The sequence below is a fragment of the Balearica regulorum genome, chromosome 2 (assembly GCF_011004875.1).
Source record: "Balearica regulorum gibbericeps isolate bBalReg1 chromosome 2, bBalReg1.pri, whole genome shotgun sequence".
NCBI lineage: Eukaryota > Metazoa > Chordata > Aves > Gruiformes > Gruidae > Balearica > Balearica regulorum.
This window is the reverse complement of record NC_046185.1, coordinates 93,938,296-93,965,946: the sequence shown is the minus strand read 5'-3', so window position 1 is coordinate 93,965,946 and position 27,651 is coordinate 93,938,296. Positions and strand designations below refer to the sequence as shown.

General features: G+C 48.0%; 2 protein-coding genes across 2 annotated transcripts in view; one reads left to right on the top strand and one right to left on the bottom strand.

The window, feature by feature from the left end:
- SLC22A23 (solute carrier family 22 member 23) overlaps window positions 1–8,363 on the top strand; it is a 114,291-nt gene extending 105,928 nt beyond the window's left edge. Inside the window, 1 exon segment of the mRNA XM_075744952.1 lies at window positions 3,986–8,363. Coding sequence (XP_075601067.1) covers window positions 3,986–4,343 — 358 coding nt within the window. The 3' untranslated portion in view covers window positions 4,344–8,363.
- Window positions 8,364–9,739: 1,376 nt separating this feature from the next.
- PSMG4 (proteasome assembly chaperone 4) lies at window positions 9,740–16,261 on the bottom strand. The gene is made up of 3 exons (XM_075744953.1): window positions 15,840–16,261; window positions 15,624–15,699; window positions 9,740–10,001 (listed from the first exon to the last, which is right to left on the bottom strand). The coding sequence occupies exons 1-3, from the start codon at window positions 16,023–16,025 to the stop codon at window positions 9,880–9,882; spliced, it is 384 nt and encodes a 127-aa protein (XP_075601068.1). The 5' UTR covers window positions 16,026–16,261; the 3' UTR covers window positions 9,740–9,879.
- Window positions 16,262–27,651: the final 11,390 nt, after the last annotated feature.

Below are 27,651 nucleotides of genomic sequence, written 5' to 3'. Positions count from 1 at the left end.
CCCATAGCATCCATCCAGCTCTACTGCTATGTTGTCGAGATGAATGGTTACAGCAGCGCAGGAGGAAAACAGCATCAAGAGGTGCTGCCGGTTCCAGAGACATAAAGGTCCCACCCTGTCATGCAGCACAGAGGGGTCCTTCGTACCCTTGCACTGCACCCCGGTCTCCTGGCGCTAGGTAGGAGGGCTTCACCAGAGAGCTCCCGTTCCTTGCACCAGGGCCTTCAGTTCAGAGCTCCTTCCAAACGCTGAATTTAAGCACTAAGTGACACCGATAATCCATCTGTAGTAATCTTGATGGGAACACCACTGCAGGTTGCATGGCTACTAAGTAGGAATAGGCTGAGGAAAGCGTGATGCGTCCTCTCCCTGTCCTCTGCATGCTCGGTTACTAACAAATGGAAAAGCAATCTGATTTTTTCTGTCTGTCCTGCTTTAGCAGTAATGAAGAGTGGGCAACGATAGCCAAATTAAGAGCTTTACCCATCAATAGCTGTCTCAAGCCAAATTTCCAGTGGAGTGTAGTGCTGTTTGCTGGGACCTGGCTATTCAAAGGTGGTGCTTTGCCCCATGAGGCCAAGGGTGTGCTGGTGTGTTACTGAAGCTCCGACCTAGGACGGAGCACACAACAGGGTCACTTGTGTGCAGCAAAGGCAGGGAAAACCATGGAGGTTTTCAGGGACTGACTTCTAGAAGTGACTGAGCTGAGTGGACAAAGCCCTAAAAAAACCTGGCCTGAATTCAGGCCCTGTTTTGTGCAGGAGGCTGGAGTAGGTGCTCTCCCAAACTCTCCTCCAACCTGAATGGCTCTCTGGCTCTTCTGTACTCCGAGCCATGCCGCTCGTCAACCTGTTTGCTCAAGACAGACAAACGAAGACAGGCCTAGCATTTCTCCATTCTCCTGAGCAGTGCTGAGAAGGGCAAGTCCCCGTTCTTAGGTTTAGACTGATTCGAGCAAAGGACACCAGCGAGGATATTTTGCTGTTGTCTGAAAAAACTCTGTGGTAGCGAGCGAGGAAATTCTCCACTGTGATCAGGGAGGCCTTTTCTGAGGACAAAATTTCAGAGCATGGTCCCTTTGCGATTTACCCGTGTCAGGACCGTAAGCCTCCCGTAAACCATCCTGCCTTGCTGCCGCTGGGCGAGCGGGGATTGGGGAAGTGTCTCTGATCGCCCGTGGGGCCGTGCCACGGGAAAGCCTCCCACAGCAGCTGCTGCCAGGCGGAGGTGCGAGAGGAGAAGCTGGGGCTGGCCGTGGTGCCAACAGCCCTCACACGCCCTCCCTCGGCTCCGATCCGCACCTTGGAGCGCGTTTGAAATACAAATGCTGGTGCCCCACCATGGGAAAGCCCGTACTGAGGAGGAGCGGTGCCCCAAAACACCCTAGACATTTTTGGTTTCCACCTGCTCCCCCACAGTGCCAGCGAAAACACCGAATGATGAGAGTGTTACCTCTCTTGCCCTGTATCCATTTTCTTGATGTGCACGTGAACAGCAAAAAATTCCTGACGGTATTTTCACTTTTAATTTTTTTTTTTCCATTTTCATATCTGCAGAGTAGTAAAACATTAAAATAAAAAATCTTCTAGGACACATACAAAAATGTATTTTCAAGCCTTTTTCTGGTTTGATGGTGCTGGATAAAGTAACACCTGCTGTAATTACTGATGTCATATGGAAAAACATTTTTTTTTCCCCTTTTTTTTTCCCTTTCCAAATCTGAAGCTGCCTGACCCGTAATGACAGAGCCGTCTTTGTCGTTGCCTTTTCCTGTTTCCTTTCAGCTTGCTTGACGTCCTTCTACAGCAGCTTTTAAAACTCACCTCAGGTTTTTCCTCGGTGGCTGAGATACAATTTAGCCATAGCAAACACTGATGTGAATGAGCCAGGCTTTTGTTGCTCCGGAGCAGACTTGGAGAGTGATTTGCTGTGCGTTCGGGGCTGGTTGTGTCGATTACTCGTGTGAGTGTATTAATGAAGTTGCAGGGAGGCCAGTTGCACAATGGCTGCATTCAGCTGGGCTTCTAAATTGCCATTGGGAAGCTGGCAAGTTTTTAATAAGGGCTTTTGGAGTATTTGGGGAAATCACTGCTGTCTGTGAAAGACGCTCTGCAGAGTCTGGAGAATTAGAAGGTACATACATGAATTTTTGATCTGGTCAGTGTCCCAGGAGCATTTTTTTTTTGAAACCTGTGCTTGCTGCCCTTTAGCTGCCAAGTAAGCAGCAGTGGATTTTGGAAAGGATTGGGTGAAGATCAGCTCTAACACAGTGGTTGGCTGAGTGAATTTGGCATTTGTAGGTTTGTAGTGCTGTGATTTCTAGTATGCTCAATGGTCGATGAATTATTTTTTTTTTATTTTTTTTTCCAAGCAGTTCCTTTATCTTCTGCAGTTGTCTTCTGTAAGGTCCGGTTAATTATTGTTAATAATTACATTTCTGCCTCTGGGCCAGGAACTGAAGCACCTGAAGCCCACCTGACCACCAGAGGGTTTGGGAATAGATGGCGTGTCCCAGAGGAGCCGCAGGAAGCGTGCTGCCCGGGCCAGCTCAGTGGGGGAGTGAGGAGCAGAGGGCCAGCGATTAAGCCCGCAGGGAGACCTCCCTCTGCAGGCACCAGCGTCTTTGGAAAATCAAGGACAAGCTGCCGCTCGCTCTCAGGGATGTTGGTAAAACGAGTCACTTGAGGGTGATGCTCCGCTGGCCAGAGACCTCGGTTGTGCCGCAGCAGGAGGAGGGAACGATCTGCCCCAGAAATACACACGGTGCTGCTTCCGTGTGGGATCACGAGCAGGGACGAGCCCCGGGAGCGTGAGCTGTGCCTCAAAATGTGGTGGCCGTGCGCACTTGGCCGGAGGTGTGCTGGGCACACTGCTCCAGAACCAGGAGAGACATTAATGAGCAAGACGAGGAATTGCAAGAGAGGTCGCTTGCATAGCCGAGAATCGGGAAAGAGCACCGAATTTGGTTTGCACAAGCAATTTCCATGCTTGTGACTGGGGTGGATGAGGTTATTTTCACACTTTTCTCTTTTTTTAAACTTTAATGTGCTTTCACTCTTTTTTGGTGTGCGTATATGTATCATCTCAATACATGAGCACATGGCATTTAATAAATAAGCATTTGTGCCATAAAGAATATTTTATGAAGTTACCTATTTACAGTTTAAGCATTTCACCAATGTTTACCTTTTCGTAACTCCTTTCTGTGATACAAGAATACACAAGAAGAGCAAGAAAGAGCAAAGTGAGGGACCTTCCTCAGTTTGTACAGTGAGTTAAGAGAAGGTCTCGGAAACTAATCCCAAACTCTTGTTCTCCTATTCTGACCACTACTTATGTTATCTTTATTTTGTTGGGGTTTTTTTCTGAAAATGATGCATGTCATTACAACATCAGTGTGTTGAGAGGTTCCAGCCACAACACATTTTTATGGAGATAATATTTCAGCACTTGATGTTTGGTATAACGGATCGAGGTAGTGGCCTGTAAAGTCTAATCTTCTGCCTCCACTGCTGATTGATGCCAGATGTTTTAAAGGCAGCCAAAACTGACTTCCGCACCTACTGTTTCTTGGTGTATCTTGTCTAGGCTGGAGAAGGCTGGCATGCTTAGCAAAATCTGGTTTTCCTTCGCGGAATATGGGAATACTTGGACGTGGCAATACTGTAGAGGGCTGTCTACGTACTCACATGACAGTGCTTCTCTTCTCCTTACATGGGGATAGTTTTATGGGCGTGAAAAGATACTTAAGTGAGTACTGTTATTTCCCCACAGAGGCAAATAGGCAGTGATGATCTACAACAGCAAAGCGACTCCCTTGCAGGGTAGTTGTACAGTACGAAAGCTGGGAGCAAACCAGGTTTGCCTTGGGGATTTCGGATGCCCGCGTGCATGCCGGACAGGGGGGAGCCCAGTGGGACCCGTCAGGGTGCCGGTGCCGATGGGGCGGTGCGGGGCCGGGCTCTCACCTCTGCTGTGTTTGCAGGGGAGGAGGGCTGGGGCTGGTCCTGGCCAGCGCCGGCTTCGGCCGCCTGACCGCCCCCATCATGGAGCTCCACAACCAGAAAGGCTACTTCCTCCACCACGTCATCTTTGCCTGCTGTACGCTCATCTGCATCATCTGCATCCTGCTGCTGCCGGAAAGCAAGAACCAGAACCTGCCTGAGAACATCCCAGACGGGGAACATTACACCCGGCAGCCCCTCCTGCCGCACAAGAAGGGGGAGCAGCCCCTGCTCCTGACAAACTCTGAACTCAAGGATTACTCCGGCCTCCACGACTCGGCAGCTGTGAGCGACGGGATCTCGGAGAACACCACTGCCAACGGGATGAAGTCAATGTAACCGGGTGGATTATTTTTTCCTTCTTTTTTTTTTGGTTGGGTTTTTTTTTTCCCCTTCTCTTTCTTTTGTATATTATTTGATGCTGTTGTGCAGGAAGAGCAGCACTTTGGGCAAAGGTGTTTTGCACAGATTTTACAAACCAGTGATGGAGCAGACACAGACTTGGGGGAATTCAATTCTGCTGCTAAAGCAACTTCTGGCATCTTCAACTGTTGTGCAGATTGCTCTTGAAAAAGTATGGGAGAAAAGACTCATCTGAGAAAAGACCTGGCTGGAGGTAGCCCTTCAGACCTCTTTTTTTCCTGCCATTAAATATGTATATTTATTTTGATTTATTCTCAAGAAGCACTTTATTTCCTTTTCCTTTCATAGATCACAAAAATGAAGCCATCTTATAATAAGAGGTGCAGCCATTCCAAGAAAGAAACCATGGGGGGGGGGTGTTGTTTTCTGTTTTGTTTTTGTGTTTCTTTAAAGGAAAGAGGGATCCACTGCAAAGTTGAATTGACTGAAATTTAGACTTGTGCAACATTCTTCTACCTGTCTAGAAAGTCCAAGTGCCCAGGTTGCCTGCTGTGTTTGTATACACCAAAAAAAAAAAAAAAAAAAAAAAAAAAAGGCAAAACCTATTGTGACTCTGACTGCATTTTAGGCAGCTTATGTTTGGTTTTTATAGCCCATGTGCACTTAAAAGTTACTTTCTAAATTAGTACCTTTTTTTTTCCCACCAAATGCAGTGAAGAAAATCCTACCCAAACAAGCTGATTTTTCAGCAAGAATCAGCCGTCTGCATTTTAAGTGTCCATTAACCTCTTTTAGGCGGTTCCTGATGGTCTTTAATAGTGATGTACATGATGTAAATTATTTGACCAATGATGCAAAAATTAGTTTTGCTGACAATGGCTTTAATTACCAGGAAGCCCAGAATCTCTGATTGACTTCTCCAGGAGAAAAGCATAGACCAGCAGGGACAAAAAGTAAGGAGCATGGGCTACGATCTGTACTTGTATTCCAAAAGGCAGCACAGCTGGGATTCCCGCTCCAGGGAAATGAGTGTCCTGGCGTTGCCTTACCTGTTTTTAGAACCAGAGGTTTTGTTTTCAATTTAAGTGGACAAAATGCTTAAGGAATGAATTGCTAGCCTGTGAATAATGACTTACGGTCTGCTGTTGGCTGTCTTGGGGCTTTTAGAGGTGTTTTCTGGTTCTGGCCCAAGAATATACAGTGAACTCACCCAGACTTCCCCCCTTCCCCAACTGCTTTCGTAGTATTTTCATTCAGGGGGGGGAAAAAAAAAAAGCCAACTTCAATTGGATCGATCCTACTCTAGGCTAAGCAAAGTGAACATCCCGTTTGCCTCCTACTGTGCAGATGGCACTTTGATAGTGGCCACTCGACCTCTCTCCTCCAGCCCCCAAACCAATTATTTCCTTTGGCGATCGGCTTTTGGTTCTCACTGTGTGAATACCGTGAGGATCTAGTTCAATGCAAGGACTTTGTAAAGGAACAGCTTTCTTGCATTGTAGTTAACCTCCCTGCTCTCTCTCCCTTCTCCTCCTCCTTTCTCACTCAGGCCATCCATTTGTGATTGCTCGGTAGTGCAGACGTTCAAACAAACAGAGCAGCAGGATGTCGATGTTGTATTGACCATCCATATGATTGCCACTTTGTTTGACGTACATCTTGCGTTCGTACGCATGGAAAGCGCTCATTTGCACTTTCGTCCTCTACCTTCCCTCCCCCTTCCTCCTTTGCTGTATATATTGTCAATTAACTACTGTACCTAACAATTTCCATCCTCCATTAGGCTGCCGATGTCCTCTTACAGGCCCCAATAAATTAGAGATACGTGCTCCCCGGCAGGCGATGCAGCAAGTAGCGCAGCCTCAGACGCTGATGAGTGCAAGGGGACAGGTAGACCTGCAGAAGCGACAGAGATTGTTGTGTTCAGAGTAACAATGTTGTCCTAAAGCTGCTAATTTTTGTACAGAGGATGTGGACATTCAGGTTCTTCTGGAGCCTGGTACGAAACACTGGACCAGTTGATGGTAGTTTTGCCCAAAGTTACACTACTGTTTGTTTTTTCGCCTTTGCTAGACTTGCTGTGACAGCGAGAGCCCGATCTTCCTTACACTCAAGTTTTATTCTCGAGCTCGAGCGCGGCTGCTTCTCTTTTTGTTCTGTGCTGAGATTTCTGCAGCCTGTGTTCACCTAAGGAAAAACCCCAGGCCTTCCTCATTCATGCAGTATTCACGTGCCAAATTTGTGCAATAACTTTTGCCTTGGATATGAGATGCTCATAGCAACCCACACACATTTGGGGTGGGGGGGAATAAAAAAAGTGGGTTGACAACAAAAACTTGAAGAGGCAAAACAAGTCTTAATGGAAAAGGGCTTGAAAGCAGAGGAGCAGGGGGAGCACAGAGGCGGAGAGCGGCGTCCTGCCATCCATCGTGCCGTGGAGCCAGCGGCTCCTTCGTTCGTGGTCTCTGTGCGCGTGTGCTCAAGCTACGGTACGGCTCTTGTAGACCATCCACAAGCCTATTAAACCGGCTGCTTCCAGCACTGCCAGCGGTCCTGGTGTGCTCACCGCTGTTGTCCACAGCGCTTTGTCGTTTCCTATTCTGGTGGTTGCTCTCTTGTGACAGACGGGCCCAGGGAAGAAAATGGTTGTTTAAGCATATCGATGTTTATATAATAAACAAACTAGGTGACAGGAATATGCAGCAATTTTTTTAATTCTAAAATTGACTTGATTTGCTGCTTTTTGGGTTTTTTTGCCTGAAACCAGGTAGTTGGTACTGATCTTCTGCAAGGTGGAGAGCCCCAACATCTCAAGTTGGTCTGGCCCTCTGCCTCTGTCATGACAATAAAACACAAACTAATTTCCTGCCTTGGCAGCTCCAGCTTTGCTCCTTTTCCTGAAAAGACGGAACATTTCTGTGATTTTTTTTTTTTTTCCCACACACGCTCGGAGCTGGGAAAGCTTTAGCTAAGCGTATCTCGTGTGGAGGAGTCGGGCACCAGGTGATGCAGCAGGGCAGAAAGGAAAAGATGGAGAGAAACCGTCCTCTGCGTAGTCCCGCGGCGGGACGGGGCTCTCGGGCTGCCACACCATCAGCTCCTCGGCCACGTCTCCTCCACAGCCATCATCAGGAAAAGCTTTTCTCAGGCGGCTCCTCCTGGCCACCACAGCAGGGGAAGCGGTCAAAGCTGTCCTGTCCATTTTGGCCTTTTTCTGTGAACCTTCAGTAACCTCTAAGCCCATCAGTGGATTTTTCTTTGGGTTTACCATTTAAGGGCTTTCTTCCATCTTTGTGAGTTTAAACAAAAATGTGAAAGTGATATTATGCTTGATCTTGGGGGGAGGTTTCCCCTTTTAAGGTTTCAGTACTGCTTTTGTTGCCCCACATGCTGCAAATGGATAACAACAGTCACCTGTTTGCAAGTGTTTTGTGGCACCTCAGAAAGGAGTTTGTGAGATTTACTTTTCAGTTTTGTTAACTGGGCTTTTTTTTTTTTTTTTAATGGAAGTATTTTAACTGTTGCCACTTCCTGGAGCCAAACACTAAAGGTCACCAAATTGGAAGCAGAAGTGCCATTAACTGAACTCTGTGAATGTCAAGTCAAGTTGCGCCTGTAGCTGGCACATAAGACAACGCTATTAAATGGGGGGGTGATCTCCCCTGCTGTAACTTTTTTTTTTTTTTAAAGAAAAATAAAATGAAAAACCTCATTTTAAATGTATTGTGTAAAATGTTTTGGGAAAGGAGTATGGTGTGCTATGTCTAGTGGGTGAGACCTCCCTCCCCATTTCAGTTTCTGATGAAGTTTTAAAGAATCGTGTTACTGTACGTTTTGATCATGAATAGTCTGGTGGTGCTTCCTCATAGCACAAGCTTAAATCAAGTACTGAAAACAGTCTTACAAGCTAAATGTCTGCATGATGTTACATCTGTTGTACCTACTGAAAAGAACTTTGTATGTAGATGTACAGAATAAAATGACGTTGTCCCATCAGTTTGTTCTCCTTGGTCTGGCTCCCTCGCAGTGATTTCCGAAACCACCCGGCAGCAGCTAATGTGACACCCCAGCAAACAGCCCTACCCTCCTCTACAAACAGAATGAGCTGATTTTAAATCAGACTAATTAAATCAGCTCATTGATTTGCAACTAATTACCTTTTACATTCAGTCACAGAAGAACAGTTGACTCACTTTCCTGGGCGGTGTAAATTAAAAAGAAAATACCCTCCAACAGTTGCTTTTTGCTATTCCGATCTTGAACTGCGGCCAAGGACCGGCGCCTGTTCCCACCAGGTAAGGAAGGGCCCTCTGCACCCACATCAAACCTGCAACGTCGAGGCCGCTGGGCGTTCAAACCCCTTCGGACAAGAGACTCATCAGGGGTTACATCTTCTACATCAGCAGCCTCTCCGTTACAGCTTTTAATTGCTGATTGTGCCGCCACAGCAAGGTAAGTTCATCAGTTTTCTCTAGGTTTTTAGGACAGCAGTAGCGCTATTTTTTCCAGCTGTATCAGAAGCTTATGTTTGAGTCATGGTTCAACTTGCAACGCAAAAGAAAGAACCTGGACTCAATCAGGTTGCTACACTCAGTGCTCCTCCAAATTGCTGTGAATTGTAGGTGGTGTGCCGTAGCACAGCATGTATCGACAGCTGCAAACGGTCACCGTGCCATTGGCTCTGTGGTTGCTTTTTTGGAGTTTTTGTATAGTTAATTTTAGCTGCCCTTCCTGTTGAACAAAATAGCCCATGGATCTGCCTTTGAAAGCATATCCATCCTACCTAAAAGCAAGCCCAGAGATGTGGCAGCAGGACACTTTGCTTTGGTGGCGGCTGCTCTGATTTTTCTAATAAGTATGCTCAATTTACACAAGTGATGCCCTTCTAGCAGCCCGACAGATTTATTTCTTGCTCCGAGGTTCAAGCTGTGCCTTTTCCTTCTACACAGCCCTTGGGGCCATACAGAAAATCCTTTGTGAAAGCCTTCTGGTGTTCTCAGTGCCCAAGAGATGGAAGGAAATTCAGTGTTTAGCACTACAACCAACAGGGGCTAAGAAGATAGAGCAAGGTAACGCTCATTTTATGTTGCGGCTTTTCAATACAAGAAAACATGGGGGTTCCGTTATTTGATCACTAAAACCTGCAATACTACGTTCGGTACTACTACATAGTACATTAATTGTACAGGTAGAATTTGGAATGGATTTCCCAGCAGATCTCTATACTGCACGCAGGCCAGACACCACACATGCTTTTCTGATGATGTTCTCACATTGCAGTGTATTTTCTACTCGGCTGTCCCCTACTTAACAAGGTAGCAAATTTGGAGGGGAAAAAAAAGGGAAAAAAAAATAATCCAGGTCCAACTGTATTTAGGTCCAGCTATATTTAATAACAATTGCAAATTCAATCAAAACAATACAAAACAAACATACTAACTTAATGTCAGTGTGAAAATGGCAATCAGTTTTTCTAAAACAAAAACCCCGGTTATTTTACAATGATGAAAAGTCAGAACTTCTCTGGAAAAGCCATCATTTCTTCTTTGATCCTGTTTTCTATGAGTAAGGTGAAATTGCTGTCTGTGTTTTGAAGATTGTAGCTGACAAATATCTGTTTTTTGGTCTTGCTGGCTAAAACACAAAACAGAGTAGTCAGCCATAGTTTGCTCTTACATGAAAGTTATGATAATATTCAAGCAAGCCTTTTAAAAAGCTGTATCGTGAGGGTTTCTAAGACAACATTCTCCACTCCTGCCGCGCTGGACCCAGCTATAAAGAGACAGCAGAGCGAGTACATGAGCGCTGGCACGTTGGGCAAAACTACGCGCATCACTGAAATAGGCAATGTCAGCCTGGGGACTATCAACTAGTTTTTGGCCTGATGCAAAAAGTCATTAGTCACTGGAAAGCTTCACAGTGCTCTCAGTGGATTTTTGGATGCTGCTTCAATGTAGTACAGTTTAAGTGAAACCACAGACTATACCGGACTCTCAGCACTGAAATCTAGTTTATGAGTTGGTAAGTCTACGCTGCGAAAAAACACTTACGGAGGGGAAAGCACATGAGAAAGTGATTAGGCCCCAATTAACAAAGTTCTGTTTTATGATGAACCCCTAAAAAGGCCCCCAGTAGCGTGCACCACTCTCGTCTAAGCCTGCTCTCAATCATTTTGTTTCCTTTAACCTTGATTTATATGGTGTCCGTGAGCACTCTGGGAGGCTGCAGAGCCTGCGTTGAACATGATGAAGCCGAGCTCAAGTTCCGGGCTGCTGTAATGACAAATACCTAGAGAGAGGTGCTATAAAATTAAGCGCTGCCTTCCACGACAGAGCTAATTAACAGTGACAAAAATAATGTCCACTGGGGCAGGAAGATTTAACCATCAGAGTAGAATAGATAACACCAAAAAGTGTTTTGTAAATAATAAAATGGAATCCTACTTAGCTTTTAGTAGTAGTAATATAGCATATTTGTAATTCTCTTTATACACTGCTAAAGCTAAACTTTGTGAAGAATGTAAGCGCTATAGAGGAAAAATAGGCACTATATTCAAATTGAGTTGTGTAAAATAGAAGATAAAAAATGGTATTTGGGTCACGAGACATTCCTGGCAGGGAATGAGCTGGGAGCTGACAATCCCAGGGAGAAATCAGACCGTTCTGCTGAATATTCAAAAATATCATCTGAATTTTGAAAATTGAAAATAAAGACACCAGAACTCCTGATATCTCAATCCTTTTTAAATGGGAAAGTTAACTACAGGAAACCTATATATACATATAAAATGTACTTAAACAGCACCTTTGAGGCATTTTCATTAGGCAAATCAATTTGTTATCATTTTTTCCATTCTAACGGGTTACCAGCTTCCTGGCTCAGTAAGTAGAGCTGCTTCTGAAATGCAAGGACTCGTTGGCCTTTTAAGACTTGGCACTACAAAATGCTGATATAATGCACCACGTTGCTCTGATTGCAGAAAAATGAGTGCTTGGCACCAGATTTTGTGGTATAAAGCAGCATGTTTTGTAAGCACTAGTGCTTCATTATCACGCCCTAAATGAATGCAACACTAATTCTGAACTAATTAACACTATTATCCTATCTAACAAAGCTACATCGTGCACTGCAGCATCAAAACTCAACTTCTTAATTATGTTTGCGTAAGAAACGATTGAGTCTCTGGGATGCTGCTCCAGTTCCTGGGAACACTGTGAATCCCTCAGGGCTGACTGCACCGAGAAGCTCTGCTCCCAGCGGGACCTTTTCTGTCCCCACTTCCCTGCGGATTCATTTGGACACGTGGACTCTCGTGAGAAGGACGTTAGAGGGAAGATCTTATACCTCCATGGAAGACCATCTGCAATTTCAGAGCAGAAAACTGCAAAAGAGAAGGTTTACATAAAGAAACTTTTCAGCAGGGCTGCTTCCCATGCAGCCTGGCTACTAACCCCTCTTGCACCAGCCCCTCAAAGTGGGGAAAAAGCCTCCTCGAGAGCCCATCGTCCGGGACGTGCTGGGTGCCGAGAGGCGCTGTGGCAGCATGGACCTGCTCCTACCACCTCACGGACAGGGCCAAGGCCCAAATCTCAGCTTGAAGAGGAGCCCAGTGGGAGCAGGAGAACGGACAAGTGTTAGGCATAAGTTTGTAGACTGTTCGTGCTGGAAAAGAGGTGGTGGAGGGGAACTGTGCCCAGCTGGGGAAGACTTGAAGAAGAGGTTGGGGTGATCTTCATCAAGAGTCTGCCAGTCCCTTGACTAGTGAGACACATCTCATGCCAGAGCAATCAGGCAGGGTGGTACGAAACAGTCCCTGCACTAATACAATCAGGTATAGATAGAAATAGGAACAGGAATGTGGCAGATGTCTTCAGCAACGGAAAAAAAACCACCCCAAAACAAAAAAAACAAAACCCCAACCTTGAAATAAGGGAGAAGATAGAGTCAGTACCCCAAATGCAGCTGTTCTGGTGAGGACCCCTACCAGGCTATAAAGAAAACAGCAGGAGAATGTGTACCCCATGCACAGTAATGCTGAAACTTCTGCGCCAGGGCAGGAACCTGACATTGCAGGAACAAAAGGTAGGTGATGGAATGCGACTGGGAAATAGAAGAAATAAAAATACTTATGTTCAAGTGGCATTGTATGGTACTTAAGTTAGTGCCTGTGAAGACCAGAATGGAAACAGCATGGAAAAAATGGTGACAGCATAGGAAAAGAAAAAAAAAAAAAATACTGCCTGCCTGAAGATTACCACATGGCAGGATGGTTAAAAATGCTACGTTGAAGTACAGCTCAAGTCAGACTTGGCTGTGAGTAAGTGTCTCTGTTATTACAGAATTTGTGGGAGTAAGAAGGATTTAATTTCCCAGAGAAAAACTTAACAGTAACAGCAAAGCTTGGTATTTCCAGTCACGGCAGAACACAGATTTCCTTACCGAGCACTTTGTGAAACAAAGAAGATACAGAGATGCTTGATGATGATCTTTCAGATCCACTAGTTTCGGGAGAATAAAGAATTTTGGCATAAGTGACCATGAGCCAACTTAAATTGCTGGACTGACAAAAGCAAGCCTAAAAACTAAGGTGTAGGATTTCAGAAAGATTTATTTCTCTTCTCAAAACTCTCTTATGATCAGGTGAAGGGGAAGCATGTAATTATTCAAAGCCAGAAGCGTATTATTGACTTTCCAACTAAAGTTGAAAAAGGTCTACAGGCCTTCCTCAATACAGTACACCTTAAGCAGGATAGCACAAGAAAGACTTATATTTATAACTAATATAAAAGGGACTGACCAGCCAGGAAAACTGCAACCCCGAGGTTTGACAGCACGGATACAGAGGAATATTGCCCCAAAGCCTAGCTGGGCCACAGCTAGCACAGAAAGCTTAAGACAAAATAATGAAAGATACTTAAACCACAAACAAAAAGCAAATAGGAAGCTGCATTATACTCTGAGGATAAAGATAACTGATATCCCAGTACCAAGCAACACTATCAGTTCTCAGTAACAAAGTATGTGAAATTAGCAATGTAAATGAGAAAAGGACCTTAAAAAGAAAAAAAGGCAGCAAAACTTAAACCACTTACTGGGAGAAAAATCAGGTGATCTGGACAGCCTTTGTCCTAGAACATTGAAAGAACTAATATAAGAAATGACAAGTTATCAGCAACTCTAGCTATGAAATCTTTAAGAATAAAGATAGCATATATGCTTAAAAAAAAAAAAAAAAAGACAGGAGAGGGTGGGAATCACCGAGACAGCTTAGAGCTGTTAGCTGGACTGCAACACTACACAGAAGCTTAGAGCAAGATTCAGAAGAAATAACTAATGCGGAGATCAAACAGAAAATGGAATAAACTGTTACACTTTACCCAAAGTAAACCCTCTCTGACTGTATTTTTACTATCTGACCTCTTAAGGATAATGCGCTAATTACACATAAAGAAATCATGTTATACAGTGCCCTACAGAATTATTACTTAAAGTAGAAATGATTGAACACAGTATGTAGAGAAAGAGCTGCCACCAGGGGAGACTACAACAGTGGTTATTAAAAGCTAAGCTACCAGGATGGAGAAAGGATGCTAGGACTGTTTTTCAAAGACCAGTCTTGTGAGCAATCTTTTTTTAGATATGCTTTAGCGGCCATGGAGAAAAGTAGGTGTAGACTTGTGAAACTGCCTGACAACATGAACTCGGGACATACTGCCTGTAACAAAGATCAGCACACCAATAATTAAGAATTACATGGCCTTTCCAACTGAAACAACAGAAAATGAGATTAAGCAGCACAGCAAAACCCGGTAACAAGTACTTCAGCAGTTCACCAGCTGGAGCCGCATCAGTTATTGATAGGTGATGATGAGTAACCAGCATGATGCAGCTGTCAGAGTTGTAAAGGTGCTAGGATGCATTAGGCCAAGTGGTTTTTTTTAGAGATACAGGAGTTTGAAAGTATCCTGCTCTCGGCAGGGAAAGAGTTAAGTTTCTTCCTAGCAGCTGGTATAGTGCTGCGTTTTGGATTTAGGATGAGAATAATGTTGATAACACACTGATTTTTTTTAGCTGTTGCCAAGCAGTCAAGGACTTTCCAGCTTCTCATACTGCCCTGCCCAAGGAGAAGGCAGGGGGTGCACAAGAAGCTGGGAGGGAGCACAGCCAGGACAGCTGAACCAAACTGGCCAAAAGGATATTCCATGCCATATGACATCATGCTCCATATATAACTGGGGGTTGGCCAGGAGGCAGGTTCACTCGGGAACTAGCTACGTATAGGCTTTGGGTGGTGAGAAATTGTGCTGTTCATCACTTGTTTTGTATATTTTTATTATTCATCTTCCTTTTCTGTCCTATTAAACTGTCTTTATCTCAACCCACGAGTCTTTTTTTTTTTTTTTCCTTTTTCAATTCTCTCCCCCATCTCACTGAGGGGGGGGGAGCGAGCAAGCAGCTGTGTGGTTATTTTAGCTGCCGGCCAAGTTAAACCACAACAGAAAGAAATCTGACTAGGTCGGCATTGCACCAGGTATAGCAGGACACTCTCACATGTGCTCACAACGGAGACATCCCGAGAGGTGCCCGTTACACACTGCAGGCACAGTCAGATCAAACACGGGCATCTCGGAGATGATCCAGGACTTTCCAGGCCAGAACTTCTCAGAATTTGGGGGCTAAAAAGTGCAAGATGTGATGAGGGTTGGCTTCACCTTCAGGCAAAATGCACATGCCTTGCATGATGGCCACCTCACCCTATAGCACAGAATTATTACAGCTTTATAGAGAGGAGATCACTGAAAATCCCACTTGATAGGCACAAGTGTGCGCTTCCCCTGCCTCGCACACAAAGCCAGGCTCAGGATATTAAATAATACGGTTTTAATAATATTCAACGCGCCCTGAGGCAGAGACTCCATCTGCTGAGGTCAGGCTGACTCGTACACTGCTGAAAAACGTGAATCGTAACGGAGACGGCCGTGAACCTGCCATCGCCAGGAGGGCCGGCCCGCAGCAGCAGCCCAGCGGACACCGGCTGCGGCTCGGCCGGGGGCAGCAAGCACCGCCTCCCCCTGCGCCCACCCGGACCGGGAGCGGTGGTTCCACGGCCACCCGAAACGCCTCCGCCCGGGCCCGACCCGCGTGTTCTCGCCGCCCCCACGGAAGGCAGCCTCCCAGCCCGGCTCCGCCCGCCGCCCCGGATCCGGCCTCCCTCCCCCGCCGGCGGGAGCGCGCAGCCGCCGCGCCCGCACCTACCCAAGCGCTGAGCCAGGCAGGCGGAGGCGGTGTCGGAGGGGTCCCCCAGGAGCGAGGCGGCCACCGGGATGCTGTCCTGCAAGCGGAGCACAGCAGAGAGCAGGGCTTAGTCCCCGGCAGCGCGGGGAAGGAGACCCCGCCAGCCGCCCGCCCCGCCGCTGGGCTCCCGCCGGCCGCAAGGCCCCGGCAGCCCGGGAGAGGCGGGGGGACACTCACACGGGGGCTGCACATGGCGACGGCCAGGCTGGCGAGGGCGGGCGCGGCGCCCACCCAGAGGAAGAGCGAGTCCCGCAGCCGCATGGCGTGGAAGTGTACCCGCTGCTCGCCCAGCCGCCCGCTGAAGTCGTGCAGGGCAATGCCGCCCGTCGTCGCCGCCGCTCCCCCGCTGCCCGCCGCCTCCATCGGCCCTTCACCCGGCGCGGCCAGGCCCCAGCGAGCAAGGCCCGAGCGAGCGGCCCGCCCCGCTGCCCGGGGAGGCGGTGCTCCGCCGCGCCCGCCCCGACACAGACGCTGCCGGCGGTGCCGCCCCGGTACCGGCCCTGCGCAGCCGCCCGCCCCGGGCACCCGGTGGGCGCGCGCTTCCCTCCGTGCGTAGCCCTCCGGTAGCACGCGCACAGCCCCCCCCTGCCCCGGTGGCTGCGCACTCACACGGGTGGGTGCACACACCCCTCACCCGAGCACGGCCCCTCCCCGTGGCACACGCGCAGTCCCCGGTGCGCACCTCCTCCGTGCACAGACCCCACCAGCACGCACACGCACCCCTCAGTCCGCGCACAGTGCCCCCCGGGTGCGCACCCCCTCCGTGCCGCCCACCCCCCGAGGTGTACGCTTCCCCCAGCCGCTGCACACCCCCTCCGTGTACCCCCCACGACGGACACAGCCTTCTGCCGGTGCACATCCCTCGTGCATGCACACACACACACACACACACCCCTGGGGCACACACGCAGCCCCCGGTGCGCACCCCTTCCGTGCACAGGCACACACACACACACACACACACACCCCCCCGCCGTGCGCAGCTTCCCCGCGGCTCCCGCCCGCCCGGGGCGGTGCACACACGCACCCCACGTCCCCCCGCGTACACCCCGCTGCGCCCTCCGCAGGGGCCGGTGCCGCGGGAGTAAGGCGGAGGCAGGCGCAGGGACGGAGAAACCCCGCTAGATGGCAGGTGAACCTCTGCCTGCGGGGCACGGCCCGTGAAGCCGGGCCCCGGCGGCTCCGGTCAGCCACCCGGGAAGAGCCCCGGGGTTTCAGGCTAAGGGGAAGGGGCTGGCGTGATGCTGCGCCGCCTCGGAAACCCCCCCCGGGGAAGGGGAGGAGGAAGGTCACGGTGACCTTGGCTTCATTCATCTCTGGAGATTTTCAGAGTTATGGGGAATCGACAAAGAAGCGAGTCGTGTTGGCTGAGCTGCGGAGAATACCGGACCCTGAATTAAAAGCCCTGCTCCGGGTACGGCTGTTGTGCCTGCCACGCTTTCACCAGAGCACAGCTAAAGCTGGCCATTACTGAAAAGGATTTTCCTCAACCGTACCGTCTGTTGCAGATAAGAATATAGGTGGCACCCTGATGGCCGTGAGCCCTTTGCAGCTGGAAACGCGTATCTTCGCACCATGGGCAGGGCGATCATCTCTGCTTAAAGAACAAGCAAGTTAATGATACAGATTGGGTTTTTTAATCAGTATTTCCTCTGCCTCCAATTTCATACACACCTCTAGAAATCAAAATTTCCATTTCCAAATTCTAAACCTTCATTTTCATGTTGAAGAAAAAAGGGAGGAAAAAGAGGAACTGTTCATCACTTTTCTTCCCTAAGCTGCTCCGGTTCTTTTGGCATCTGCCAAAAGACAAAATCCTCAGCCCTGCTAATTTCTGTCCGTGCTGCCACATCGACACTAAATCCCGGGAGGCTGCTAAGCCCGGCTCAGCTGCCATACCCCGACATCCCACGGCACAGGATCAGCTCAGGGAGAGGGGGGGGTCGCAGGCTGCCTCCTCTGCCCTACATTTGTCACTTGCTGCTTGCACAAAGCATTATGGGATGTACGGTGGCAGACTCCGGCTACGCCTGTCGCCAGCCTCGCTGCTGAGGCGGTGTCAGGCTTGTGCTGGTCCCCAGCTCTTCCCCATGTTCCCTCTCCATGGCCCATCCCAGCCCTTTGCCCCCACAGGGGTTGGTCTCCCGCAAGGTGAGCATGTGTGGAGGCTGGGGCTTGTGTTGGGGCTCAAAAATCAGCCTCTCCCCGTCCCAGCAGCCTGTTGCAAACTGACATTTAGCCTGTGGCAACTGTGGCGATCAGGCAGGCAAATAGGTGACAAAAGCCACCTTGGAAGGGGGCAAGTGCCGGCTGCATGCAACAAACGTTTCCCTCTGCATGGTGTTCCTCTCTCTGCTTGCTGCAGCTGTGGGTTCAGCTCTGCACTCCATGGGGGGCCCAAGGCCACCAGCAAAAACGGCAAAAACTATCGCAGGCTGTGAGCATTGCAGGAATCAGAATCTAGGCACCGGATAAAATACCTGCTGGGAGCCACACAGGTGGTGGTGAGATTCCTGTGATTAGACACCTGCAGGTGATGGAGGAGGTTTGCCCCAGGCTCGCTTGATCAGAGGAGAGAAGCAGGAAATTTTAGGGCACAGTTCATCTGAGCTGCTTTAAATCTGTCTCCTGAGTGAGAAGTATCCCCTCCTGACCGATTTCCCTTGATCTCAAGGAAGTTAAGGTGAAAGGTAAGATATGTACAGCTTTACAGGTAGATTTATTCACATAAGCAAATCCTTCTTTAAGCGTTCAGGCCCAGTTTCTCTGTTATGCTGGGAGAGAGTTGGCTTCTGCAGTGGAGTCCCGGTGGAGGATCTGCTCTAAAAAAGTTCCAGCCCGCTGTGTCTCTTTCCACCAAGTTGAAGTTTGGGCCTCCTTGCAAGCTAAACCTACGTTTAAGTGATCTGCTGGATTGAAGTAAGAGTATTCTGTTTTCTTCCCTGTTCTTTCTGCAGCAAGTACAAGTTTCTTGTGTTGCTTCCAAGGCTGTCTACAGGCTTGCTTCTGCCTAGGGGGGAACTGCCCCTACTACGTCATGCTCTGATCTGTTCCTCTTCTCCTCAGGAGTCTTCTCCAAAGTGCTTGTAACTTTCCTTGGGATCCTGAGCCCTGCAGACCTCTGAAAGTAAGTCACAGGGTTCCTCTGCACATAAGTAGTGCTATATATTTAATGCTTCTCTGTGAAATGTAGCTGCTATCTGTAAATCATGCTCAAACCTTGTTTAAGCTCAAAAGAGGAAAAACATTCATCTAGCAAGTAAAATGCTGGGTAAGCATTTTTATTTGCAGTGCAGGTGTGAAGAGTGAGTGAAGCTGTGCATAACCAGACCATCGAGTGTGAAATGAATTTCCTAATTACAGCACTGTAAGGCCATTATCCCTGCAAAATGATAGGGGAAAGCACTCCAGCAGTGTATGGAACCTCTTGTCTTCCCTTTAACATGCTCATCTTTTTTTCTGTGGCTATGAAAGTAGCACCCATTAGTCTGCCTTTTTTGTCAGGTATGAGGCTAGAACGAGCCTCAGCTGCAGTGAGACACCGGATAGCAAACTAATGACAAAGCAAAGATACCGTAGCAAAAGCACTGCATGTGTATACGGATGTGTGTATATATATATATATTGCTGCTCAGGTGAAATCCAAGCCCCAGGAGATGTGGTTTAAAGGTATGTACTTCTATGTTCCTTGTTCTTCTCCAAAAGTTAGGTTGCCCACAAGAGTTACTAGGTCCTAAACCCCCATACTCTCCCCTACAGTACAGTTTTAAGCCAGGAGTAAATCTTCTTCTTGGTAACTGAGGAGTTAAAGTACGTAGTTATGAACTGGGATGTCACTGGGAGAAGCAAATGTTTTCTGATTTTAAAATGTATTTTGCACTTTTTCCTCCTGCATGAATAAAGGGTGAATTTGACACATGAGAAAGCAGTTGATCACTAGTGTGTGTCAGTGAACCCTCTGTTGATGCTCCAGGACATGCCAGTTTTCTTGATTTGTCATCCTTTTGCGGAGGAGTAAATGACCGCTTGGTAAAGCCAAAGTCTTCAAGCTGCTCTGGTGAGGCTTTGTGGTACCAGGCTGCTGCAACAGTAGCTCTGCTGCAGCCCCAGACTTTTGGGGGCCTGCTTTGTGTTGAGACTTGGAGACTCATTGCATGTAGACTTCCCTCAGTAGCACTGGTGACTGAAGAAGTCCTTTTCTCTCCTTGTGCCATCAGGGCACCCAAGGAGCTGAAAAAAAGACTACATTTTTTTTTTCATCATTGGATTGTTTTTCTCAGCTGGATCAGTTGTCTGGTCCAGCTTGCTGTGACACTGCTCAAATACTTGTGCTGGCACCATGGAGGGTAGCATCAGGTGAGCAAGCAAGGGAGAAGCGTCTCTGCTTACACTGTACAGTCACCATGTCTGTGATGCTGTGGCCATCTAAACCAATTTTAGGAGGGGCTGCCCCAGTCCCGCTTTCTAGCGCTCATCTGATATGATGATGAGTCAGTTTGGGGAACCAAACTGGTCAAAAGCTATTCCTGGGATCCTGGGATGGGATGTTTGTTTAGCTGTGATAGGAAACTGCTCCTGAAATGTCTAACCATGGCCACAGCGCTTTCTTAGCCTGAGGGCTCAAAACACTGGCGAGTGTTGATCAGCCTAATTTATAGTCCCAGAAAGAGACAGGAAGACAATCCAGGCTGGGACTTTTTCAAAAGTTGCATAAAAATGGGGGGAATCAGACTGGTAAACTTGTATGAAAAATCACAGTTTAAGAGATCTGCAAGGGTACTGCACCAAATTCATGCTATGAATCTCATGCTCCAAAGCAACATCACCCATAAGCAAATGCAAAATGTAGGTGTGTAAGCAATTCCAAATCTGCTATAGCTGCTGTGATGGTGTTAGCAGATGTCCACTCCTCAGTGCATCTATTGATACCTAGGCAGGCATTGCTCCAAGGAAATCCAGCTCCTGATTTCCAAAAGACTTAAGATACTAGCTTTTCCTTTGAGGAAAACCCTCCTCTTTTTTGTGGGGTTTGTAACCTCGGCTATTGGGATTTCCCTGCCTGGGTGGGATGGGCCTGGGATACACGTGGCACGGTGATTCTCTGACGGGCAGCTTGTTGTGATCCACTGTGCAGCATGTTGGACTAGAAATTGGGGCTGTTAGGTTTTGTGCCTGGCTAGCACAGTGACCTTGTGCAAATCCCTTCTACTCTGATTTGTTTTCACTCTTCTGCAGGCTGGAAGTGCAAAATAACCCTTGCCGATCTCCCTGCAGCTGAATGAAAGTCTGTGTAATACATAGCTCCTAAGGACATTCATGAACCCAGACTAAATTTCTACCTTTATCAAATGAGACGTTTTCCTTTTATTATTATATGAGTCATTGGAAGAACTTGTCTTAGGTCTGTCAGAGCATTTGAGACATGTGGGTTCATAGCTGCTGGATGGGAAGCACTAACACAGAGTGACTCACCGCTCCCCTGAGGGACAAGAAGAGGTTTATGCAGTCTATTGGAAATCATATTTTATATGCAGATAGTCTGCTTCATGGTGGAGAATCCCAAAGCAGCTTACAAATACTGACTCTAGTGCATAAAAGCCAGCAGCTGTAGTGAGATCTGCAGGTGCAATGGGCTGTTACATACCTGTGACCTGACAGGGAAGGGAACAGGTGTGAAAGCCTAATGGAAACAAGCTTTTGAAAGGCTGAGAAGGGAAGAAAAAAACCCCAAGATAGTATTGAAAAATATTTTCCCTTATATTGCTCAATTCAATGCCTAGATCCCACGTGACATACCACACACCTGATGGATCCTGCTGTTTTTCTGTCCTTAGGTCACCTAGCGGGATGCAAGGCTGGGGTATGTAACACACACAGGGTGTGTTGCGTGCTTGAAGCAGAGAGGATGCCAGCCTGCTGCTGGCTCAAGGGCTGACTTGTCTGCTCAGGTTGCAAAAAGTGATGTTCTTAGCCGTAGAAACCACTGATTCAACATGCAGTGCTGGCAGCCACATAAACAAAGGATTGACCGAGAGTCAGGTTGCTTTGGGAGGGGAATGAGGTTCTTTTTTTTGAAAGATAGTTTGCTGTTGTCATGGTTATGGGACTTGCTGCGCTTCTGGTCTCTTTGCCATTGCTCTGGGTACTTTGCCTTTGCTGATGCCAGAATTTCCATCAATCTTCTTTTCCTCCTTAGTCCAGGTCTTGGACTTAATAGTCTCTGTCACAGAGTCCCTGAGCCCGCAGGTCTGACTGGACATGCCTGCACACAGCTTCTCCCTTTCTCAAGCACGCCAGCAAGGGCCTGCCTCTCAGTCTGGTTCTCCAAACAGCCACTCTCTTTCATTAAAAGGCCACGGCATTACTTTTTTTAAATTTTTCCATGTGCAAGCAAAACTAGCTGGACAAAATCAGCTTTGATTATTTTGCTTCCTCCTCCCTGGAGAAGGAGCAAAGCTAACAGGCCTGGCATTGTCCCTTAGCAGCCCTCGAGTGTTCACTCAGAGGTGGCTTAGCTCAAGCCAGTCTTTTCTCTTGGCTTTTCCTTCCTGCTCTGAATACAGTGGTTTAGCAGAAACAGTAAATAACCCAATCAGTAGCTTAGTACCTGTACATCACTAGAAAGCAGCCCAACATTGTCCGATCCATGAAGGATATGGCTGTTCGAGCAAGGCTCTCCAAGTTCTTAGTACAGTTCTCTGCAGTACAGCATGATATACATCAGGGATGTATTTGATTTCCTAGCAGAAGTATGCCAAACAGCTACTGCTGCTGCCTAATCAGCGTATCTGATATTATTGATGATTACACAGAATATAACTTTCACAATCATCACTTCAGTGATCTGCCTCCAATCTCTGGAGTTAAAAAAATTTAATTACTTAGCACCAGTATCAAAAGATGGGTGTGTCACCTAGTTGCATGATAACAGAACAGACAGAATAGTTACGCTGTCAGAACATACAACCCTAAGAAAATGCTATCGGAGTTCCTTTACCGTATTTTCAAAGTCAATTAGGATCCCGAAATGCTGAAGCTGTGTCTTCAAAAAGTCTGTGTCCCACCCATGAACAGCGACTGAAAAATATCCTTCCTTGCTGCCTCTCAAAACATGAGAGATCATCTCTTCTGCGTGGTGCTTGAAAAAGCTGGTGCCAGGTGCTGTTGCTGTTGTTACAGAATCCTGGGATGGATGGTGGCCTTCCCCAGGATTGAAAGATATATGTATGCATGAAGGCCCATAAAGGGACATTTGTTTTGTGTTTCTCATCAGGCAAACACAAATCAGGTGAAAATTATCCCTAAGTCCTGTAGAGAACCAGAAATGGGAAAATAGGAGGAAAGAGGAGGACAAAGGAATTCATGGCATTTGGGAGTGATACTTTTCTTTAACAGATTTGGGATCTGAGCCAGCCTTTACAGAAATCAATTGAAAAAACACCTGCTAGCTCCTGTGAGCTGAAGATAAAGCTTGTAACGATGAACTTCGCTTAGCAGTTGTCCAAAATGCTGCAGTTTGGGCTCCTGAGTTACTGCTGGATGGCTTGTTCACGTACCTGCATCCCCACCGGTGCGAAGATGAGTCCTAGCCTGTAAAACCCTGCAGCAATGTGGGCACAGACTTACGCGTTCCCCTGCAAGCACCCGACACCCACCCACCCTGCTCGCCCCGAGTGACGATGTCAGCGCTGGCACAGCGGCCCTGTGTCACCCCACACCCCAGTTTTGCTGCCTTTTCCCCATCGCTGCAATCCCAGCGGCAGGGATTCCTTAAAGCACAAGGGGAAGGAAGGGCTGGAAACGGAGTTTTCATCTCTGCCGCTGATTCTAGCTTGGCGAGGATGCTTCCAGCTTTAATAAACGAGGTGATCAAAGCCTTTGTGTAAATCCTGCCGTCAGGAGAGAGGTTATACCGCTGTACTGACAGCACATGAGAGCCCTGTGCAGCTCCCCCAAACCCTGCTTTTCTCAGCTGCAAGCTCTTGGCACCCCTCCCTCCAGCCCAACACGGGAGGGCAACTGATGCTGCGGAGAGAGAAATCTTTCCAAGCAGTCGTTTTCTTTTCTGGTAAGCCAGAGATTTAATATACATATGAGTGATCTGGGGCCATTTTTTTTTTCCAGCCTTCAAAATTATATGTTATATTAATTTTCTTTTTAGTCTTCTGAAAGATGCGTATGGGAGGTGTACCTGAAAGCAGCCAAAGCAGCTGCCTGATAAGATCTTTACAATTCATTTGCACAACCATGCCTTTTGCAAAGGAAAAAAAAAAAAAAAAAAAAAAAGAAAGTGTTAACGAGTTGACAAGCACACTCTTCCTTGCAGCAGGCAGCGCTGCCAGCCGCAACATTACTGCAGGGAGGAAAGAGCAGGGTGGTGGCAGAAGACCTTGGGGAAAAAAAAAAAAATGCTTTGTTCAATCGGGTTACAAAAACTCCTGCTTCCTTATAGCAAATCCTAGCTGGCTGAGCAAGGCAATGGATTCAGTAGGAACTCGACTTGGTAATGATGCTGGGCAGCGTGTTGCTATCGTGGTTTCAAGGATGAGTCCGGGGGGGTGGGGGGGATGTGCTGGAATAAAAAATGTTCAACCTAGAAGGCTCCAAGCAAAAAAAGAGTGTTTGTCTGGCATGCGGCTTCTGTATCGCTGCGGTTCCAGATTCTGACCTGATGACCGCAAATGAGTTTTACTCTCTGACACTGCCATTTGCAACCAGATCCTCAAACGATGCAAATTTGCTCAATCTCAGTTCACCCCGAACATAAAAAAAAAAAAAAAAAAAAAATCCTGCTTAGGAAAGAAAGGACCAAGCCCAGATTTTAAGAATAACTCAGACGAGCAAGTGAATATTCCCTTTCATGCCTTGCTCTTTTGCATTTACTGAATTTGTTCCACATGAATGTAGAAACAGCTGCATCAGCACCAGCACTGAGGCTGGAACCTTGTTAATATTTATGCCTGGAGAGCAGAGCACACAGGAATCAAAATGCCTTCCCATCATTGGTTCGGGGACCCGAGCATCCATGCAGCATCTTGCCACGTTCGGTGGCCAGGCAAGCGGATTTATTAGAGAGCAGATCAATTTCTCATCAGCACTCTCACCTGCTCGCAGGAAAACTGCCCTCTGCCTCCTACCTGCTCTTTGCTTCAATAATTTCCTAATTAAGGGAACCATTTTTCATCTCTTCTGCACTTCTGTGGTTTATATTCTCATCTGTTAAATATAGTTGGAGACATTATTAGACGCTTGAATTATTACTATTTGCTTATGTAAGGGCATACCTGTAAGCCTTAGTATGAATGAGATGAAACAAGAAATAATGCTGTGACAGGTTTAGCATGTGCTAGGGGGGACCGAGTTCACAACACACGGTGCTACTGTGCACGTGAAAAGTGTTGCGTGGTGCCAGTGTGACCTCGGAGCCTCCTTCGGGACTTCTTACTGCTGTAATTTTTGCTGACGAAGTGCCACAGTGAGAGTCCTTAATCTGAGGCTGGGGGTTTTCCTTTCCGAGAGTGCTGAGCAGGGCTCTGGCTGAGAGACTTGCTAAGGCTTTTGTTTCGCTGGAGTAATCCTTACCTTGTTTAATATGAGTAACCGGTGAGCAGGTAGGTGCAGACAGTGCTCTCAGCAAAATGGAAACATTCATGTATTTTTAACTAATTAATAGAAACAGTGGCTTGTAGCAGCAGTAAATGAGGAAAACATAATCCCGTGACCTGGCTGAAGCTGGTTGCAGGTGGGATGTGTAGCAGCCCCCGGCTTCACCCCGTGCTGAGGCCAGGGATGCCCCCAGATGGGCAGCACCATCGGGGGCTGTGGGGTAGCAGCCCTGGCCCCTGCGCCCTCTGGAGAGCGTGGCAGCACCGGAGGGGTACCCCTGCTCCCCTGGGGTGCTGCCCGTGGGGGGCCTGGGGGCTGCAGGTACAGCATGGCCACGGCCTCGCCCACCGGGGCTTGTCGTGTGACCAGTGCCCACCCAGCAGCCACGCTGGTGTAGGGCCACTGCCGATGGCGTGGCCACCCCTTGCTGCCTGTGCATCCTGTTGGGCACCTGGGGACACACCACCATCCATCCTGGGTATCACAGCCTGAAGATAGCTTGGTTTTGATGAGTTCTGCGGTTTAAGCATCGCACCGATGGGCAGAGACAGCCGCTGGTGTGCTGGCTGGGGGGGGGAGATGGGCTGGCCTTTGGTGCTCCCCTGAACGTGTCCTCAGTGTTGACGTGCTGCAGTTTTCTGCCGCCTCCCTGTTTTCTTCCTTTAGGATCTCACAGCTTTCTGTGCTGGTGTTGATCCTCCCCTGTCCTTGAGCTACTGATGATCACATTCCTATAGTCCTACCTCTGCCTGTGGTTGCACCTTTTCTTATTGGGCGTGGTGCTGCGCCGTTGACTTTCCCATAGCTTAGCAATTTTCTAGAGAGCCTGGGCAGAGACGGTGCAGCTGAGCCATGTTACAGCCAGGACTTTTGTCGGGGGTAAGGCTACCAAGGGTCGCAGTTAGCACACAGTCATGGCTGCTATCAGCCTTGTCTGCTTCTTGTCCTTTCCCACCAGCTGACACAGGTTGGTCCAGCCGCTGGTATAACCTCTAAGCAACCCATACGCAAAAACCAAGAAGGCACGCAGAAATTGAGACCCCCCAACAAAAATTTTGTTTGTATAGATACGAAATATTCCCCTTGCGCAGGCACCACCCTGAATTCCTCCCAAATGTACCCAGGGTCCTCCCAGCCTGCCCCTCCCTGACCCTCCTCTGAGTTACAATGAGGCATGCTGAGGAGCAAAATGTTGGCTTGCCCTAAATGACCTAAGGAGATACCCTAGACACAGGTCATCTACTGTCTAGCCTGGTCTGTGGTGTAGGACTTCAACTTTCACGAGTCCAAACTTTTTTCTCATTTTTCTACACTACAGCATCCTGCCCCTCAAGATACAGAAAGCTTAGGTGCCACTCTGGGGGTTTGGGCATAACTTCAAGGTCTGTAAGTCATTCACGTCCTTCTGAGAGGAGCCACAGATGAGGACGTGACCTATGAAATAGGATGCTGAGCCATGGGATGGGTGCATGTTTTCTGAAAGGAAGAGCAAGTTTCTCTTTAGAAAAAAAAACCTTCTAATGACCCACAAACTGCGCTGCAGTACATCACACAAATGCACGTATTTCCTATTATAAAGTAAAATGAGCGACTCCTTCCCTTGGGCTTTTGTTAGCTGGCTGTTGCAACCTTCTGCATCCTTCAAGGGGGTCGGGACTTTCATCAGTGACCACTTTGGTAGCTAAAGGCAGAGGCGCTGACGGTGATGACACCCAACCTCGTAGCTGGGAGGATGGGAACCGCAAAAGCAAGGGGGGAGAGTGCACGTTGGCTAAAACTGGGTTGATTCTCTGAGTTTCATTAAACAAACCCTTGACTGAAGTCATGCTATTCCCCCTCTCGTGTGTCCGGTGGGGATGGCTGCAGAATAACCCTGTGGGCCAGCGTTTCACCCGCCCCGCCGCTGTTTCTGCATACCCAGAGCCACCCTGCTTTTACACCCTGGGAAAAGAGCCAGGCGAGTGAAAATGTCGCAGGGTTTTTTTTGGTGGTTTTTGTTTTGTTTAGTTGGGTTTTGGGTTTTTTTTTTTTTGTTCCTTTCTTTTTTGTGTAGCTCGTTTCTGCCGGGAGGGGGGGGCCGGTTGCCGGGGAGACTGGGGATGGAGGAATCCAGCCAGGGCCGGCCCCGGGGCTGGGGCAGGGGCTGCGCTGACAGACACATCGATGTGAGGCAAATACAGAGAGGGAAGAGAGAGGCACCGGCATCTAATAGCTGAACAGTTAATTTCCCAGCAAGTTACTCGCAATAAGCTACGCTGAACCTTTGGGAAACCCTCTGTTTCAAATGTTTACCTTTGAATTAAGCTGGACCTTGTCTGAAGTCTCCTGAAGTTATGTGAATGGCTGCTGTTCGCCTCTAAAGGGTCTTGTCCAGGGGCTGCAG